This window comes from Mobula birostris, chromosome 1, assembly GCF_030028105.1.
Source record: "Mobula birostris isolate sMobBir1 chromosome 1, sMobBir1.hap1, whole genome shotgun sequence".
Lineage (NCBI taxonomy): Eukaryota > Metazoa > Chordata > Chondrichthyes > Myliobatiformes > Myliobatidae > Mobula > Mobula birostris.
Genome location: NC_092370.1, coordinates 93,418,365 through 93,438,635, shown reverse-complemented (window position 1 = coordinate 93,438,635; position 20,271 = coordinate 93,418,365). Strand labels below are relative to the sequence as shown.

Below are 20,271 nucleotides of genomic sequence, written 5' to 3'. Positions count from 1 at the left end.
ATTAAAATGTCAACAGACATGTGCCTGTCATTTGATGGAGGATGATTTGAGATCAAGGATGTTGTAATGATGAATGTGCAGTAGATAACTAAGAAAATAGATTTTGTATGAGACCTTGTGAAATGAGTGCACAATATATATCTTAGTTGAATTTTGCTTGAGCTTTACATTCTGGTTTTTACAGAAAGATATTCCAGAGGTGTTGCAACAAATTTAGTCTTGAGAGGGGAGAACATACAAACTCCTTACAGGTTGCAGCGGGAATTGAGCCTGGGTTGTTGGTACTGTAAAGCATTGTGCTAACAGCTATGCCACAGTGCTGCTGCTATAGACGTTATGTGGACAAAAAGGATTATTTCGGTTAGCCATTTAATTACTAATTTGTTTTGGCACAACATTGTGGGCTGAAGGGCCTGTTCCTGTGCTATACTGTCCTAAGTTCTAAGTACTGTGGATAGATTTCACATTCTAATTTGATGAAATCTGTAGTTAATTCAATGAAAAGGCTTTTGTTACGTACTGCTGTATTGTAGAAGTATCTACTATAATGCTGTATTTTCCACTAGCCAGACAATCTCCATCCACTTGTTCCCCACTTAAACCAGAATGTAATGATTATTGATTTCTTCAAATCTAACCTTGAAAAACTGTTTTGAAATGATATGAGAAGATAGTGCTGAAGAAAAATCTGGGAGATAGCTGCAAGATGCTTCATGGTTGGATGTCTTCCCATGCAGGTTTAATTCTGATTCTTACTCAGCATTTAATACCATCATTCCCACAATCCTGATTGAGAAGTTGCAGAACCTGGGCCTCTGAACCTCCTTCTGCAATTGGATCCTCAACTTCTTAACTGGAAGACCGCAATCTTTGCGGATTGGTGATAATATATCCTCTTTGCTGATGATCAACACTGGTGCACCTCAGGGGTGTGTGCTTAGCCCATTGCTCTACTCCCTACATATACATGACTGTATGGCTAGGCATAGCTAAAAATACCGTCTATAAATTTGCTGATGATACAACCATTGTTGGTGGAAACTCAAGTGGTGACGAGAGGGTGTACAGGAATGAGATATGCCAACTAGTGGAGTGATGCCGCAGCAACAACCTGGCACTCAATGTCAGTAAGACAAAAGAGCTGGTTGTGGACTTCTGGAAGGGAAAGACGAAGGAACACAAACCAACCCTCATAGGGGGATCAGGAGTGGAGAGAATGAGCAGCTCCAAGTTCCTAGATGTCAAGATCTCTGAGGATCTAACCTGATCCCAACATATCGATTGTTACATACCCCGTAACGGGTTAAAGAACCAGCAGAAATGGAACACACCTTGGAGTCTGGTATTGCTGTTGACTCGTGCTCGTTTATTAGTAACTACGCAGTACAGTAATATAAATTCAGATAAATCAAACAGGTTAGCAAAGTTCATGCATATGTAAGTGTGGAAATATATAAAAACCAAGCTTCTTCAAGCCTAGGGCTAAATGGATACAGTCTTCCCGTGATGGGTAAATGAAATCAGTTCAGTTCGTGGTATTGAGTTGAGTAGTGATAGAGAGAGAGAGAGAGAGAGAGAGAAGTGTCTAATTCTTCAGGTGAGCTGGTGCCGTCGATCTTCCCGTTGTCCTCCAAAACTTCCAAGTTAGCCAAACTTGACCATCTTAAGAGCACCGTCTTCAAATGATAGTCTACCAACCGAGGCAAAGGTTAGACACACTGGTAGACTCCACAGGGTCGCTGTTTCACGCACCAATAATCATACATCGATCCCTCATGATCGATCCTCAGTCCCACACTTATGGGCACCTGAACAGGATAGTGGTAACTTCACCACACCTTAGTGCGTCTGCATGTCCTGTGAAACAAGCAATTATACTAGTTTAAATACTGTTGTGCTGAACACCAGCCATCCATCAAGTAGCTCCTCCCTTCTCTCTCTGTAGGAACTCAGAAGCTAGCAGTGTCCTTGCAGAAATCAGAAATCCCAAACAAACTGAGCAGTCTTTGCCTGTCCGTGTGTGTGTGTGTGTGTGTGTGTGTGTGTGTCTCTCTCTCTCTCTCTCTCTAACAAATTGTTTGTGCTGTACAACTGCATGCTCTCCCTCTCTTTTTAAAAGCACAGTCCATAATGAATAACTCAGGATATTGTTACACGATGCAGTTATAAAGAAGGCAAGACAGTGGCTATACTTCATTAGGAGTACGAAGAGATTTGGCATGTCAACAAATACACTCAAAAACTTCTGTAGTTGTACTGTGGAGAGCGTTCTGACAGGCTGCATCACTGTCTGGTATGGAGGGCTACTGCACAGGACTGAAAGAAGCTGCAGAAGGTTGTAAATCTAGTCAGCTCCATCTTGGATACTAGTCTACAAAGTACCCAGGACACCTTTAGGGAGCGGTGTCTCAGAAAGGCAGCGTTCTTTATTATGGACCTCCAGCACCCAGGGCATTCCCTTTTCTCACTATTACCATCAGTTAGGAGGTACAAAAGCCTGAAGGCACACTCTCAGCAATTCAGGAACAGCTTCTTCCCCTCTGCCATCTGATTCCTGAATGGACATTGAATCTTTGGACACAACCTCACTTTTTTTTTAATATACAGTATTTCTGTTTTTGCACATTTTTTTAATCTTTTCAGTATATGTAATTGATTTACTTCTTCATTTATCATTATTTTTATTTTATTATTTTTTTCTCTCTGCTAGTTTATGTATTACATTAAACTGCTGCTGCTAAGTTAACAAATTTCACGTCACATGAGGGTGATAATAAACCTGATTCTGATTCTGATTGTTTTCTAGGACATAATACTTACTTCTTATAGTTCCTCTGAGTGTAAATACAGTTTCAAATATCTATAATAAGCAGACTGCATTATAAGTTCACAGTAGATATTTGGAGAAGAGTTTCTAGAAATGAACAATTTGCACAGATGAGCTTTAATTAGATTTTTGAACCTGATATTAGTTTAAATAGCTGATTTGGTATTCATCTAAGTAGTTTCCATATGATTTTTAAACCTTTAAGAAACGGATTTGGTATTCATCTGGGTAGTGGTTTAGCTATCCTGAAGCAGCTATTTTTCCAATGTTTTCGATCACTGTAACTTCCTCAATGCCTCCCTCTTGCTTTCATGCACTCACAATAAATATTGTTCAGGCACAATTAATGTTTTAAGTCTTCTGTCTTCAAAAACTTCCCTTTCATAATTAATTTAGATGTACATGTAAAAAATTCCTATCTTTTCGAAATGAGTTTTTTTAAAAGTTACTACAGGGAAAGTTGTTTTCTCTGTATTCTACCTTAGTTTATGATTTGTATATAGTTGGATTCATGCACAACGTACCTGTTTTTCAGTTTCCTCCCGGAAAGAAATATGCAAAATGTGATGAAGCAAGTCTAAAAAATAAGACCAGTAATAATCGGTGTTGGAACAAAAAGAAATCTTAAAGTACAGAATAATCTGACTGATAGTAGTTCCAATAATACATTTATAATTAGAATGACCAAGCTTTCTGACAAGATGCCTTTTACAATTTTAGATTAAGAAAAAATAAAATCACAGTTTATTTCTGTCGTAAAGCCAGAAAGTCCCCAATTCAAAAGCTGTAATGCACATGGAACAGCAAAGAGGTTAAGTGTAGATGGTTGGATTTGCTGCTCATGGTTTATAAAGTCCATCAATGTTAAGAAACCAATTGCAATATCAGCTCCTGCAGTGTTCTGAATTTATAACTGGAATCTTTTCTTCTAATCAGTGAAAGTTGTTTGATGCAACGTGGTTAATCTATAACCTATCATGCCTGCTTAACTAGAAATTGTTTAACATGTCCAAATTTCATCAAGAATCAAATTTAGCAGCAACACAATCAAAAATGAAATGAAGAGTTTTTGAGCATGAATTCCAGTGCATTGGGTCAAAATGGCTGAAAATAAAGTTTAATTTGAAAGTATGATTTTCACCTCAATTACTTTGTGAACTACTGTATCACGTTCATAGATTCAGCTTAAATAGGTGAATATCGTTTGGTGTGCTGCTTCAGGCTTTTCTTGGCCAGAAATGAACCAGCAGTTATTACCAGGTATCTTAAAGTTCTCAGTTCTATACCCTGATGCTTTAATATAATGTTCACTGCCTTAATTGAAAATCCATTAAAGTTGGACTAAAGATGGCGGATGCAGTTGTTATTGTGGTTAAGCTTATTTCTTTGTTTCCACAGAAGGAGAGCGTGCCTTGCCTTCCTTACCGAAGTAAGTAAGCATTAGAGCTTCAAATAATTTGCAGTGTTATCTGAATTAATAATTTGTTGGCTTGATCCATTTTACTGAAAGAATATTTCTTTGCATGATAGTGTTTAAAGTAACTTGAAGTACAATTACTGAAATTCTGGTAGAAATGAATCTGGTTGTAAAAGGTATGGAAGTATATCAGGTTCCCAGGTTTCCCAGTGGTTCTCATACCTAGTGGTAAGTAAGGGCAGTAAAGAAAAAAAATAGAATATGCATTAGCATAGTGGTTTTCATACCCTCCGTACACTCTAAAGCAATTCACAGCCAATTAATTGCAATTTAAGTGAAGTCATAATTAGCCTGTAAAAAGTTAAGAGTGGGAGAAAGATGGAAGATCCTTTTTTAATTCCCCAACAAAAGTTGCCAATTTTTCATTCACCTCCGAAAAGCAACAGCTAGAGTGGTTGACTCATACTAACTGAGTTAGGCTGCGACAAATGGAACCACAACCATTCACTCATGAAATGCCCCTTACAGAGGGCAAAGCTGAGGGTAGAATTTTGTCCTTTGTTAAATTAGACATTGATTTTATCATTAAGTTGATACCCCATACATTCAGGTGCTATTAAGATTGAAGTATTTTAAATATGTTTGAACAAACACCAATTGAAAATATTAAAAGTAAACCGAATCATTACTAAACAAAGAATCTTTGGGCATTGTTTCCAAAACCTCTGCTTTACAACATCATTGAAATCAAAACTTTTCTCTGAAATTGAACTATATCTGACCTGGTTCCTAAACTGAGAGGTGATTAACCAGTATAATGCTGGGAAATATTGCAGCAAGATGTATTTAACTCCCCACAGAAAATCATAACTTTCAATCTTTTGGGCAGAAATTTACAAGATTCACTAGCCTCTGAGTGAAGGAACTCGTATCAAAATTATCATGATTATTTTTATCATATACGGCAATTAGCTTTTTGCAGAGGAAGCGCAGTATATTACAAGATTACAACAAACAAAGTAAATTACAAAAATTATACATGTGCAAAATAAATGAAATAAACGTAACGACACTGGTACAAGATTGAGGGAGAGGAAGAGAGAAAAAAATAGTCTTGGGGAGTGCTAGGTTTTATGGGTTGATGGTATTACAGTTCCACAGTTATTACAGTTATAGTGGGCTGTGAACCATTGGGGTAATTTCGCCAGTGTACAATATTGGCTCAACATTGGTTGGTAACTGTATCTACTTTCTGGAGTTTAGAAGCATGGAGGATATGTCATTGAAATACCAAAGGCGTCTGATTGAACAAATGTTTATAAGCTTGCTTGAAGAATATAAAATGAGGAAGGACAACCTGAGGAGAAGTCTCCCATTGCAACAACCCATAAAATTAATGTTTGTAACACACATAAAAGTTGCTGGTGAACGCAGCAGGCCAGGCAGCATCTCTAGGAAGAGGTGCAGTCGACGTTTCAGGCCGAGACCTTTCGTCAGGAATTAATGTTTGTCCTCATCTTGTATTATACTTTGCTCCTGCTGCAAAAAGCTAATTTCTATGGCAGCTATACCCTGTGAATATATGCCTATGATAACCATAAGATACTGGAACAGAATTAGGCCATTCCACCCATCAAATCTGTTATCCCTCTCAATCCCATTCTTTCTGCCCCTCCTGTAATGTTTGACGCCCTGACTACTCAGGAAATTATCAAACTCTACTTTAAATATGGTATACTCAAGAATTTGGCCTCCACATCCTTCTGTGGCAGTGAATTCCACAAATTCACTACACTCTGACTAAATCAATTCCTCCTCACCTCTGTTCTAAATGATAGTCCTTCTATTCTGAGGCTGTACCCTCTAGTCCTAAACTTGCCTGTTATAGGAAACATCCACCCAACATCCACTCATTCCAGACTTTTCAATATTTGATAACTTTCAATGAGCAGTCTTATTCTTCTAAACTCCCATGAGTACAAGTCCAGAGCTATCAAACACTACTCGTATGTTCATCTATTCATTCCTAGAATCATTATCGTGAACCTTCTCTGCACTCTTTCAATGTCAGCACATCTTTTCTTAGATAAGGGGCCTAAAACTGCTTACAATACTCCAAGTGTGATCTGACCAATGCCTTATAAAGCCTCCGCATTACATACTTGCCCTTATATTCCAGTCCTCTAGATTGAATGCTAACGTTGCATTTGCCTTCCTTACCACCAACTAAACCTACAAATTAACCTTTCGCGAATCCTGCACAAGACTCCCTTCATACCTCTGATTCATGAATTTTCTCCCTGTTTAGAACATAGTTCTCATCTTTATTCCTTCCACCGAAGTGCATGACCATACACTTCCCTACACTATATTCTATCTGACGTTTCTTTGCCCATTCTCTCAATCTGTCCCTTTGCAGACTCACTGTTTCTTCAGCACTACTTGCCCCTCCACCTATCTTTGTATCATCCAAAAACCTAGCTAGAAAGCCATCAATTCCTTCATCCAAGTCATTAATGTATAACTTGAAAAGAAGCGGTTCCAACACTGATCCCTGCGGAACACCACTAGTCACCGGCAGCCAACCAGAATAGGCCTCCTTTATTCCCACTATTTGCCCCCTGCCAGTCTGCCAATCTTTGATCCATGCAAGCATCTTTCCTGTATTACATGGGCATCTTTTGTGCATCTTGTCGAAAGCTTGTTATTTCCACAAAGAATTCCAATAGTTTTGACAGCAAGATTTCCCCTTAAGGAAACCAAGATGACTTTGGCCTATTTTATTATGTACCACCAGGTATCCCACAAGACTTCATCCTTAATAATTGACTCCATCTACACAACCACTGAAGTCAGGCTAACTGACCTACAATTTCCTTTCTTCTGCCTACCTCCCTTCTTAAATAGTGGAGTGATACTTGCAATTTTCCAGTCATTATTTAAACAATAAACAACAACATTATTGTAAATCAATAAACTTGATAATTTGATAAAGGAGTTCTTTCTCTAAGAGGTTAGTGAATTTTGGAATTCCTTTTTCTTCTACTCAGTCATTGTACTGCCTGGCTTCCTGTTTGCACTGTTTCATGTAGGGGAGCATACATATAATAATTAAATTGTTTTCTGTTATTCCTGCAGAATTATTACACTTTTACCCACACTTTATTTAATGACCACTCTCATAACATGTTTGTTCCTCCTTATTACATTTTTGCAACCAGCTCTTTGATTTTTTTCTAACTTCACGTTGAATCTTTGAAAGTCTTGGATATGTTAGAGTAGGTACAGTCACCTTAAATCGTGAAGAAAACTGTAATCAACTGAGATGCAAGCAATGATTCATGTTTCTTCTGATTAACTTTATCCTTATTGCATGAAAATGACCTGCTTATTCTTTTATTGTTTTTTTTTAAGTTCATCAATTCTTGATTCATGCTGATATATTCCTTTCAACCCATAAATGTAAGAAAAAATCTGTTCTTATAAAGGGTCAATGACTGATGGGTTGTAACATTTCCTCCTCACTGACAATTAAAACGGGCACATCTCAAGGATGCGTGCTTAGTTCATTGCTCTACTCTCTCTACAGACATTACTGTGGGGCTATGCACAGCTCAAATGCTATCTATAAGTTCACCAATGATACCACTGTTAGTAAAATCTCAGATGGCAGTGTATGAGTGAGATAGCTGGTTCAGTGGTATCACAACAGCAATCGCTGACTTAATGTCAACAAGATTAAGGATTTGATTGTTGACTTCAAGAAGTGGAAGTCAGGAGAATACACTTCTGTCCTTGTTAGAAGGTGAGCAGCTACAAGTTCCTGCATGTCAGCATCTTGGAGGGTCTATCCGAGGCCCTTTGACACAATTGTGAGTTAGGCACATCAGTGGCTCTACATCATTCAGAGTTTAAGCAGGTTTGGTATATCACCGAAAGTTCTGTAGATTTAGACCATAAGACTTAGGAGCAGAAATGGGCCATTCAGCCTATCATATCTGCTTCACCATTCTATCATGGGTGTTCCTGGATCCCACTCAACCCCATACACCTGCCCTCTTGCCATATCCTTTGGTGCCCTGACTGATCAGGAAACCATCTACTTCTGTCTTAAATGTACCCACAGACTAGGCCTCCACCACAGTCTGTGGTGGACCATTCCACACCTTCACAACTGTCTGGCTAAAAATGTTCTAGAAGGTTACCCCTCAATTTTGAGGCTGTGCATTCTAGTTCTGGATACCCCCAGCAGAGGAAACATCCTCTCTACATCCACCCTATCTAGACCTTTCATCATTTGGTAGGTTTCAATGAGATCCCCCCCCCCCCCGCACTCTTCTAAATTCCAATCAGTACTCTATACTTTATTGTCGCCAAACAATTGATACTAGAACGTACAATCATCATAGCGATATTTGATTCTGTGCTTCCCACTCCCTGGATTACAAATCGATAGTAAATATTAAAAATTTAAATTATAAATCATAAATAGAAAAATGGGAAGTAGGGTAGTGCAAAAAAACCGAGATGGAGGTCGGGATATTTGGAGGGTACGAGGTCCAGGTCCAAGGCTGCAAAACGCTCCTCATATGTTAACCCCTTCATTCCCAGAATCATCCTTGTGAACCTCCTCTGGACTCTCTCCAATGACAACACATGCTTTCTGAGCCCAAAGCTATTGACGATACTCTTAAGTATGGCCTGACTAGTGTCTTATAAAGGTTCAGCATTATCTCCTTGCTTTTATATTCTATTCCCCTTGACGTAAATCCCAAACATTGCATTTGCCTACTTTACCACAGATTCAACCTGTAAGTGAATCTTTTAGGAGTCTTGCATGAGGACTCCTAAGTCGCTCCGCACCTCTAATGTTTGAAGCTACTCCCCATTTAGATAATAATCTGCACTATTGTTCCTTTTACCGAAATGTATTATCATACATTTCCCAGCACTGTATTCCATCTGCCAATTTTTTGCTCATTCTTCCAATTTGTCTAAGTCCTGCTGCAATCGTATTACTTCTAAAGTACTACATATCCCTCCACATATCTTTGTATCCTCTGCAAACTTTGCCACAAAGCCATCAATTCCATTATCGAAATCATTAACAATGTGTAAAGTAGCAGTCCCGATACTGAAGAACACCACTAGTCACCGGCAGCCAACCAGAAAAGGCCCTTTTATTCCCAGTCGCTGCCTCCTACCTGTCAGCCATTCCACTATTCATGACAGTATCTTTCCTGTAAGCATAGTTCGGGAGGGTTTAAACTAATTTGCAAGGGGGATGGGACCCGGAGCGATAGAGCAGTGAAAGATGTGCATGGAGTAAAGCCAGATCTAATATATAGAGAGTCTTTGAGGAAAGAGAAGCAGAATAAATGGTGTAAAGGTAGTAAGGTAGGAGGGCTGAATTGTGTGTACTCAATGCAAGGAGCATCAGAAACAAAGGTGATGAACTGAGAGCTTGGATACATATGTGGAATTATGATGTAGTGGCCATTACACAGACTTGGCTGGCACCAGGGCAGGAATGGATTCTCAATATTCCTGGATTTCAGTGCTTTAAAAGGAATGGGGGGGGGGGGGAAGGGAGGAGGGGTGGCAATACTGGTCAGGGATACTACTACAGCTACAGAAAAGGTGGGTAATGTAGCAGGAAACAACAGGAATTCTGCAGATGCTGGAAATTCAAGCAACACACATAAAAGTTGCTGGTGAACGCAGCAGGCCAGGCAGCATCTCTAGGAAGAGGTGCAGTCGACGTTTCAGGCCGAGACCCTTCATCAGGACTAACTGAAGGAAGAGTGAGTAAGGGATTTGAAAGTTGGAGGGGGAGGGGGAGATCCAAAATGATAGGAGAAGACAGGAGGGGGAGGGATGGAGCCAAGAGCTGGACAGGTGATAGGCAAAAGGAATACAAGAGGATTATGGGACAGGAGGATCCTCTTTTGAGTCAGTATGGGTGGAAGTCAGGAACAGGAAGGGAGCAGTTACTCTATTGGAGGTATTCTATAGGCCCCCTGGTAGCAGCAGAGATACAGAGGAGCAGATTGGAAGGCAGATTTTGGAAAGGTGCAAAAATAACAGGGTTGTTATCATGGGTGACTTTAACTTCCCCAATATTGATTGGCACCTGATTAGTTCCAAGGGTTTAGATGAGGCAGAGTTTGTTAAGTGTGTCCAGGACGGATTCCTGTCACAGTGTGTGGACAGGCGGACCGGGGGAATGCCATACTAGATCTAGTACTAGGTAATGAACTGGGTCAGGTCACAGATCTCTCAGTGGGTGAGCATCTGGGGGACAGTGACCACCGCTCTCTGGCCTTTAGCATTATCATGGAAAAGGATAGAATCAGAGAGGACAGGAAAATTTTTAATTGGGGAAGGGCAAATTATGAGGCTATAAGGCTACAACTTGCAGGTGTGAATTGGGATGATGTTTTTGCAGGGAAATGTACTATGGACATGTGGTCGATGTTTAGAGATCTCTTGCAGGATGTTAGGGATAAATTTGTCCCGGTGCGGAAGATAAAGAATGGTAGGGTGAAGGAACCATGGGTGACAAGTGAGGTGGAACATCTAGTCAGGTTGGAAGAAGGCAGCGTACATGAGGTTTAGGAAGCAAGGATCAGATGGGTCTATTGAGGAATATAGGGAGCAAGAAAGGAGCTTAAGAAGGGGCTGAGAAGAGTAAGAAGGGGGCATGAGAAGGCCCTGGCGAGTAGGGTGAAGGAAAACCCCGAGGCATTCTTCAATTATGTGAAGAAAAAAAGGATGACAGGAGTGAAGATAGGACCGATTAGAGATAAAGGTGGGAAGATGTACCTGGAGGCTGTGGAAATGAGCGAGGTCCTCGATGAATACTTCTCTTCGGTATTCACCAATGAGAGGGAACTTGTTGATGGTGAGGACAATATGAGTGAGGTTGATGTTCTGGAGCATGAAGATGTTAAGGGAGAGGAGGTGTTGGAGTTGCTAAAATACATTAGGACAGATAAGTCCCCAGGGCCTGACGGAATATTCCCCAGGCTGCTCCACGAGGCGAGGGAAGAGATTGCTGAGCCTCTGGCTAGGATCTTTATGTCCTCGTTGTCCATGGGAATGGTACCGGAGGATTGGAGGGAGGCGAATGTTGTTCCCTTGTTCAAAAAGGGTAGTAGGGATAGTCCGGGTAATTATAGACCAGTGAGCCTTACATCTGTGGTGGGAAAGCTGTTGGAAAAGATTCTTAGAGATAGGATCTATGGGCATTTATAGAATCATGGTCAGATCAGGAACAGTCAGCAAGGCTTTGTGAAAGGCAGATCGTGTCTAACAAGCCTGATAGAGTTCTTTGCGGAGGTGACTTGGCATATAGATGAGGGTAATGCGGTGGATGTGACCTATATGGATTTTAGTAAGGCATTTGACAAGGTTCCATACGGTAGGCTTATTCAGAAAGTCAGAAGCCATGGGATCCAGGGAAATTTGGCCAGGTGGATTCAGACTTGGCGTGCCTGCAGAAGGCAGAGGGTGGTGGTGGAGGGAGTACATTCAGATTGGAGGATTGCGACTAGTGGTGTCCCACAAGGATCTGTTCTGGGACCTCTACTTTTCGTGATTTTTATTAACGACCTGGATGTGGGGGTAGAAGGGTGGGTTGGCAAGTTTGCAGACGACACAAAGGTTGGTGGTGTAGTAGATAGTGTAGAGGATTGTCGAAGATTGCAGAGAGACATTGATAGGATGCAGAAGTGGGTTGAGAAGTGGCAGATGGAGTTCAACCCGGAGAAGTGTGAGGTGGTACACTTTGGAAGGACAAACTCCAAGGCAGAGTACAAAGTAAATGACAGGATACTTGGTAGTGTGGAGGAGCAGAGGGATCTGGGAGTACACGTCCACAGATCCCTGAAAGTTGCCTCACAGGTGGATAGGGTAGTTAAGAAAGCTTATGGGGTGATAGCTTTCATAAGTCGAGGGTTAGAGTATAAGAGTCGTGATGTAATGATACAGCTCTATAAAACTCTGGTTAGGCCACACTTGGAGTACTGTGTCCAGTTCAGGTCGCCTCACTATAGGAAGGATGTGGAAGCATTGGAAAGGGTACAGAGAATATTAACCAGGATGCTGCCTGGTTTAGAGAGTATGAATTATGATCAGAGATTAAGGGAGCTAGGGCTTTACTCTTTGGAGAGAAGGACGATGAGAGGAGACATGATAGAGGTGTACAAGATATTAAGAAGAATAGATAGAGTGGACAGCCAGCGCCTCTTCCCCAGGGCACCGCTGCTCAATACAAGAGGACATGGCTTTAAGGTAAGTGGTGGTAAATTCAAGGGGGATATTAGAGGAAGGTTTTTTACTCAGAGAGTGGTTGGTGTGTGGAATGCACTGCCTGAGTCATTGGTGACTTATCCAACTTGATGCTTTGCAAAAGCTCCAGCACATCCTCTTTCTTAATATCTACATGCTCAAGCTTTTTAGTCTGCTGTAAGTCATCCCTACAGTCGCCAAGATCCTTTCCTGTAGTGAATACTGAAGCAAAGTACTTATTAAGTACCTCTGCTGTCTCCTCTGGTTCCATACACACTCTTCCACTGTCACACTTGATTGGTCCTATTCTTTCACATCTTATCCTCTTGTTCTTCACATATTTGTAGAATGCCTTAGGGTTTCCTTAATCCTGTCCACCAAAGCCTTCTCATGGCCCCTTCTGGCTCTCCTAATTTCTTTCTGAAAGCTCCTTCCTGCTAGCCTCATAATCTTCTAGATTCCTATCATTACCTAGTTCTTTGAACCTTTCATAAGCTTTTCTTCTTGACTAGATTTGTACACCACGGTTCCTGTACCCTACCATCCTTTCCCTGTCTCATTGGAACGTACCTATGCAGAACTCCACACAAATATCCCCTGAGCATTTGCCGCATTTCTTCCGTACATTTCCCTGAGAACATCTGTTCCCAATTTATGCTTCCAAGTTTCTGTCCGATGGCCTCATATTTCCCCTTACTCCAATTAAATGCTTTCCTAACTTGTCTGTTCCTATCCCTCTCTAATGCTGTGGCAAAGGAAATAGAATTGTGATCACTTTCTCCAAAATGCTGTCCCATTGAGAGATCTGACACCTAACCCGGTTCATTTCCCAATACCAGATCAAGTACAGCCTCTCCTCTTGTAGGCTTATCTACATAGTGTCAAGAAACCTTCCTGAACACACCTAACAAACTCCACCCCATCTAAACCCCTTGCTGTAGGGACATGCCAATCGATATTTGGGAAATTAAAATCTCCCACCACGACAACCCTGTTATTATTACACCTTTCCTGAATCTGTCTCCCTATCTGCTCCTCGATGTCCCTGTTACTATTAGGTGATCTATAAAAAACACCGATTGAAGTTATCGACCCCTTCCTGTTCCTAACTTCCGCCCACAGAGACTCAGTAGACAATCCCTCCATGTCTTCCTCCTTTTCTGCAGCCGTGACACTACCTCTGATCAACAGTGTCAAGCCATCGCCTCTTTTGCCTCCCTTCCTGTCCTGGCTGAGACATCTGAAGCCTGGAACTCAAAGTAACCATTCCTGCCCCTGAACCATCCAAGTCTCTGTAATGGCCACGACATCATAGCTCTAATTACTGTTCCACGCTCTAAGCTAATCGGCTTTGATCATAATACTCCTGCATTAAAATAGACACATTTCAAACCATCGGTCTGAGCGCATCCCTTCTCTATCACCTGCCTATCCTCCCTCTCACACTGTCTCGCATTAACTCTGTATTGACAGCAGGAAATCATATTGTAAAAAACTCCTGGAGTATAACTGGAGTGTATATTCCAAGTCTGCTTAACTGTCTTCGTGCAACGAACCCACCATCCCAGAAATCAATCAGGTGGACCTTTGCGGCATTCATTTTATGTACATCCTTCTTTGGGCTGGGAAATTAAAATAAGCATATTCCTTCTGATTTGGTCTTACCAGTTTTCATTTATTCCATAGAAAACAGTCCAAGCTGGAAGTCACAGTCTTGGCAATGTTTCTCAGTGACCTCTGTGGCTTTTCTAGTGCTTTCACATCCTTCTGTTATGTGATAACCCTTTACTTTGCTCTTCACTTTTTTATCAGATCTCTGTCCATCTTTCATAAAGAGAATTTGACCGTGTCAGTGCTTCTGCTGCTTCAAAACATCCACCACTGTTCCTGTAGCTGTATAACAACTGACGTCCTGTCACACTCACCTCAATAATAAGCAAATGCTTTGAGAGGCTGGTCAAGGACTACATCTGCAGCATGCTTCCACCCACATTGGACCCCCTACAACAGGGGTCCCCAACCTTTTCTGCACCGCGGACCGGTTTAATATTGTCAATATTCTTGTGGACTGGCCGATGGAGGGGGTGGGGGGGGGGGGTGCAGGTGGTGTTAGTCAACAGTGGGCGTGACAGGGAATGAGCAAAGGTGCAGCTGACTCATATCATTTCATATCGCCAAATCATATCATTTCCCCGTGGCCTGGTAGCACATGCTTTGTGGCCCGGTGGTTGGGGACCACTGTCCTACAATTTGCCTACCGACACAATCGAGTGAAGGATAATGCAATAACCACAGCTCTACACACCGTCCTTACACACCTGGAGAAGAAGAATTCTTATGTGTGAATGCTGTTCTTTGACTACTGTTCAGCGTTCAACACCATAATTCCATCCAGGCTTAACAAGAAGCTCAGAAACCTCAGCCTTCACCCTGTCTTGTGCAGCTGGATCCTGGACTTCCTGTTAGATCGCCAAGGGAGCGGGCTCCCTCACCTCTGCCCCTCTGACCCTCAACACAGGAACTCCTCAGAGCTGTGTCCTAAGCCCCTTCCTTTCCTCTCTGTACACCCCTGACTGTGTTGCCATCCACAGCTCCAATCTGCTAATTAAAGTTGCTGACGATACTATATTGATTGGCCTTATCTCAAATAATAATGAGGCACCCTACAGAGAAGTCATTACCCTGACACCGTGGTGTCAAGTAAACAACCTCTCCTTCAATGTTGCTTTGGCTCTCATTTTTTTGCTTTCAATTGCTTTTTCTCTTAAGAACCACAGAACATCACAACACAGAAACAGGCCTTTTGGCCCTTCTTGGCTGTGCCGAACCATTTTACTGCCTAGTCCTACTGACCTGCACCTGGACCATATCTCTCCATACACCTCTCATCCATGTACCTGTCCAAGTTTTTCTTAAATGTTAAAAGTAAGCCTGCATTTACCACTTCATTTGGCAGCTCATTCCACACTCCCACTATCCTCTCCATGAAAAAGCCCCCACCCAATGTTCCCTTTAAACTTTCCCCCCTTCACCCCTAACCCATGTCCTCTGGTTTTTCTTCTCCCCTAGCCTCAGTGGAAAAAGCCTGCTTGCATTCACTCTATCTATATCCATCGTAATTTTATATACCTCTGTCAAATCTCCCCTCATTCTTCTATGTTCCAGGGAATAAAGTCCTAACCTATTCATCCTTTCTCTGTAACTCAGTTTCTCATGTCCCGGCAACATCCTTGTAAACCTTCTCTGCACTCTTTCAACCTTATTAATATCCTTCCTGTAATTTGGTGACCAAAACTGTACACAATACTCCAAATTCGGCCTCACCAATGCCTTATACAACCTCACCATAACATTCCAACACTTATACTCAATACTTTGCTTAATAAAGGCCAATGTACCAAAAGCTCTCTTTACAACCCTATCTACCTGTGATGCCACTTTTAAGGAGTTTTGTATCTGTATTCCCAGAGCCCTCTGTTCTACTGCACTCCTCAGTGCCCTACCATTTAACTTCTCTGTTCTACCTTGGTTTGTTCTTCCAAAGTGCAATACCTCATACTTATCTGTATTAAACTCCATCTGCCATTTTTTAGTCCATTTTTCCAGCTGGTCCAAATCCCTCTGCAAGCTTTGAAAACCTTCCTCATTGTCTGCTACACCTCCAATCTTTGTATCATCAGCAAATTTGCTGATTCAATTTACCACATTATCATCCAGATCATTGATATAGATGATGAATAACAATGGACCCAGCACTGATCCCTGTGGCACACCACTAGTCACAGGCCTCCACTCAGAGAAGCAATCCTCCGCTACCACTCTCTGGCTTCTCCCATTGAGCCAATGTCTAATCCAATTTACTACCTCTCCACGTATACCGAGCGAATGAATCTTCCTAACTAACCTCCCATGCGGGAGTTTAAATGGTTTGACATGACCTCCCATATCAACCATTTCTACATGATTTGACACTGAATTCAAGTATAGTTTTTATCTTACGATTCTTCAATCTGATTTTTTAATGAAAAGAAACTTTTTTGTCTATTAACTATTCTGGATGTCCAGTTTTCTTTGCTGATATTTTTATTCAGCTTATATTTACTTTATTAGATACCACTGATGCCAGCTATCTTGATATACTGTATACTCCTGCAGAAAGTAAGATTTTCTCTCACTGCTGTACCCATTTCACTTACTGCTATAAAGCAAACATGTAAGCCCGACTGTGTTACCATGAAAATATTTAAATGCTTGTCTTCCCCTGTTTTTTGCTTGCTTTAGAAATTTAAATTCTATAAGCAAATGGCTTTCAGAAAACAGAATACTGTGTATTGGCCTGAGTTAATATGGTTGGGTGTTTGTCGTAAATGTATGTATTATGTTTTAAAACCAGACTTAGGAGCACAACCAACAACTCTATGTTCAGTTACAACTTAACTATATTGAATTCCTGTGTATACAGTGATAGAAATCATGTGTTTGCCATGGTACACCCTTCTGACTTTAAAGTGGTAGCTCCCATTTATAGCAAGTTCCCTCCCCCTGAAAGGGAATGGTCGAATCCTGTGCAATTATTGTAAATAACCCTTAGGTATGCGGAATGAACTCATTGCAGAGATTGCTGAAAATGCATAATATTGATCATTTTACACATTCATTTTTCAGGTTGTCAAATAGTGAAAAGCAGGGATTGAGGACTCGAGCTGTCTCAGTTTCAGGTAAGATGAAGGTTTGAAACTTGTCACTTTTAGTGGGATGTAGAAGCTCATGCAGAGAGTGAAATTATACATTTCCTTTATGTTTTCAAGTTTTTAAAGGTGTATCTTTGCATTTTCTACTTGCGAATTTGTGGACAAGGGGAAAATAAATTCCAAACCTTAATCGTTTTTGCTGCTTTAAATTAAACAGATTTGTTTTTATGCTTTGTTGAAGCATGTGGCTTAGTATTTTGCACATCAATGTACATTTGAAATGAAATATAACTTGACTCTTATAAACAATTCCATATTATGCTAATTATTTCACACCTAAAAGGCCCATTGTTATTGTCTTTCACAAGGAGGGAATTCTCAATGCATCACCAATAATGTGTTGTGCCTGAAAAGTTGATGTAATGTCAGCTCCTGTGTGATAATTACAAATTTCTTGATGTTATTATATTTAACAACTGCAAATCTTGGGTACAGATTGGAGTTAGAATTTTAAAATTAGGCCCTTTGTCTTCCAGGTGGTAAAATAATGAGTTGAACCTGATGACATTAAGAGGTTCTTGCTGCATAATACTGAAATTTATATTTGAAGATATCTTTGCTTGTTAATACAGTACTCATTTCACCAGCTGTTTTACCCCAACAGAGGAACTTATTTTCATCTAATCTTTTGAAATTGTTGCAACATTAAATTCTGCTCCATAAAGTTGTGGCTTAACAGAATTACGAAATGAGTACCTATGTTATTTATGATGTAGCAGAAAGCATTGATTACAATTAAATGTTTGGTTGCTAAATTGGCACAAAAGCTAGACTCAGTAAGCCACAGGCCTTTTTAACTCTGTTAAGTTGAAATCAACATAAAAAATGTATTCTTTCTGAATGTCACAGGGGCTCCATCCTATTTTCAGGTCGATCACAGATGAATGTTAAATGCCAGTCGACTGAGAACAAATAGAAGCTCATTGAAATTTCACTCAAAGCATAGAGTGAGCTGTGTGTTGTGACCTCAGTGTTAAAATGACGATGAGGCCTATTATTGGATGTGAAAGAACTTCTTGTGTAAGAATTATTTTTCAGTTTTCTGTTATAGGATGTCCATGGAGTTGATAGTGGACTGCATTGACTCTTGCGCCCTTAAACCCTTATGAAGTTTGGAAAAAAATATAATATCCAAGTGGTAGTACCTTTTAATCAGATTAAGATTGTACCTCTTACAAAATGTAGGCAAAACTGAGAGCATTAATTGCACCAAACATCATTCTAAATTTTGTTTAGGTATGTTGCAACTTTGTTTTCCCTTGGTGGCAGAATAAAAGGAAAGATTTCATTTGTTTAGCACTTTTCATGATCCAAAGACGTTCCAAGTAACTTGACTATTATTAAAGTGTCGTCGCCATTTCATTGAAGGAGGTGCAACAGCACCCTGTTTGTGCGCACCATGATCTACAGTAAGGCATATATTATCATTTATGTTTAAAATTATATTTATTGAAGTTAAATATTGGCCAAAATTATAGAAATAACCTATATACAGTTGCTGGAAAAAGTTTGTGAACCCTTTATAATTATCTGGTTTTCTGTATAATCACTCATAAAATGTGGTCTGATCTTCATCTGTCACAATTACTGACAAACAGAATCTTCCTAAGCTAATAACACATAAGCAATTGTGCTACTTCTCATCAAAACTGAACACACCATCACAGTTTGGGTACAGAAAGAAGTATATGAACTGCTAGGGTAATGCCTTCTACAAAAGCTATTTGGAGTAAGGTGTTCCTATCAGTGGGATGAGATTGGAGGTGTGAGTTATCTTGATGCTCTGTCCTATAAAAAAGACACACAAAGTCAGGTTACTGACGGAGCCTGTTCTTCTCAAGAAAGATCCGTTTATGTGCACTATGTCTTGATCAAAACAACTTTCAGAGAACCTTGGAAGAAAAATGATTGAAATGCATGAAGCTGGAAAAGGCTACAAAAGCATTTCTTTTTTTTTTGTAATTTATTTTTTATTGAGTTTCATCTTAAAACAAACATTTCCATAGGATGTATTTCAGATACTGTACATATATATCATATAATCATATTTGTCACAAATCTCCACATAATATTTATCTGAAGTATGCTCTTATAGAAGGAAGAGGAAAGAAAGAACAATCGAAAGAAGAAAACTATGTACAGAATAGGGAGTGTTTTTTTTTAACAACATATTCATTGATTGTGAGAATAAAATCAGGCTTATGAGATGTGATGTAGTTAAACCATATTTTCCAGTATGAATAAAATTGTTCCAACTTTGATTAACAGATGTTGTTATCTTCTCCATTTTGTAAATGTCCCTTGTAATTTCCATCCATACATTTAAAGTTGGGCTCTCCTGAGATAACCATTTCCTGGTAAGGGTCTTTTTACCAGCCACCGGCAGTACATTCATTAAGTATTTATATTTATCTCTTTTCAACCGTTCTTCAGGTACATACCCAAAATATATGATCTTACTCTCTAAGTGTATTTATCTGTTAGTATATCATTGAAATTTGCAGAATATAACTTAATTGATCTACTCCCTGAACAAATAAGAACCAAGAAAAGTGAATAATAAAAAGAAGGGTAAAGAATGTGTGGTTCCAAGGCTGGGGTCTCTAGATGACCCTGGGTTGGGCTAGAAGAAAAGTCTAGCTGTGGGGGATAGCCCCTCCTACCTGTGGGTTGAGGGCTTCTGCAGCAGTACCTATAAAAGTAAGTAAAAAAAAACTTTGTCCATTACACAGAAATGATTTCCCTGTGTATTCCTCCCATGTGTATATTCTCATTTAGGTGGGGAAAAAGGAATGAATAAGTGATTTTTTTTTTTAAAAAATTGAGTGATATAAAATCCACATTATAACACGTATTTTTCGAGATAGGTATATCACCGTCTATTTTTGCTTCTGTTTAGTTTATCAGCACTTTTAAAGTTAGCCAAACCTTATGGCTCTTCTGGAGGACATGAGGGCTGCCCTCGGAGAACTGACAGTCTCTTC

General features: G+C 40.2%; 1 protein-coding gene across 5 annotated transcripts in view; it reads left to right on the top strand.

Moving 5' to 3' along the window:
• The window catches only part of LOC140198338 (focal adhesion kinase 1), a 569,537-nt gene that overhangs the window by 360,490 nt on the left and 188,776 nt on the right, over nucleotides 1-20,271 (top strand). For all 5 annotated transcript variants that reach the window (XM_072259446.1, XM_072259450.1, XM_072259457.1 and 2 more), the window contains 2 exons: nucleotides 4,226-4,256; nucleotides 17,202-17,254. In XM_072259446.1, the coding sequence (XP_072115547.1) occupies nucleotides 4,226-4,256; nucleotides 17,202-17,254 (84 nt within the window). The remainder of the gene's footprint in view (nucleotides 1-4,225; nucleotides 4,257-17,201; nucleotides 17,255-20,271) is intronic.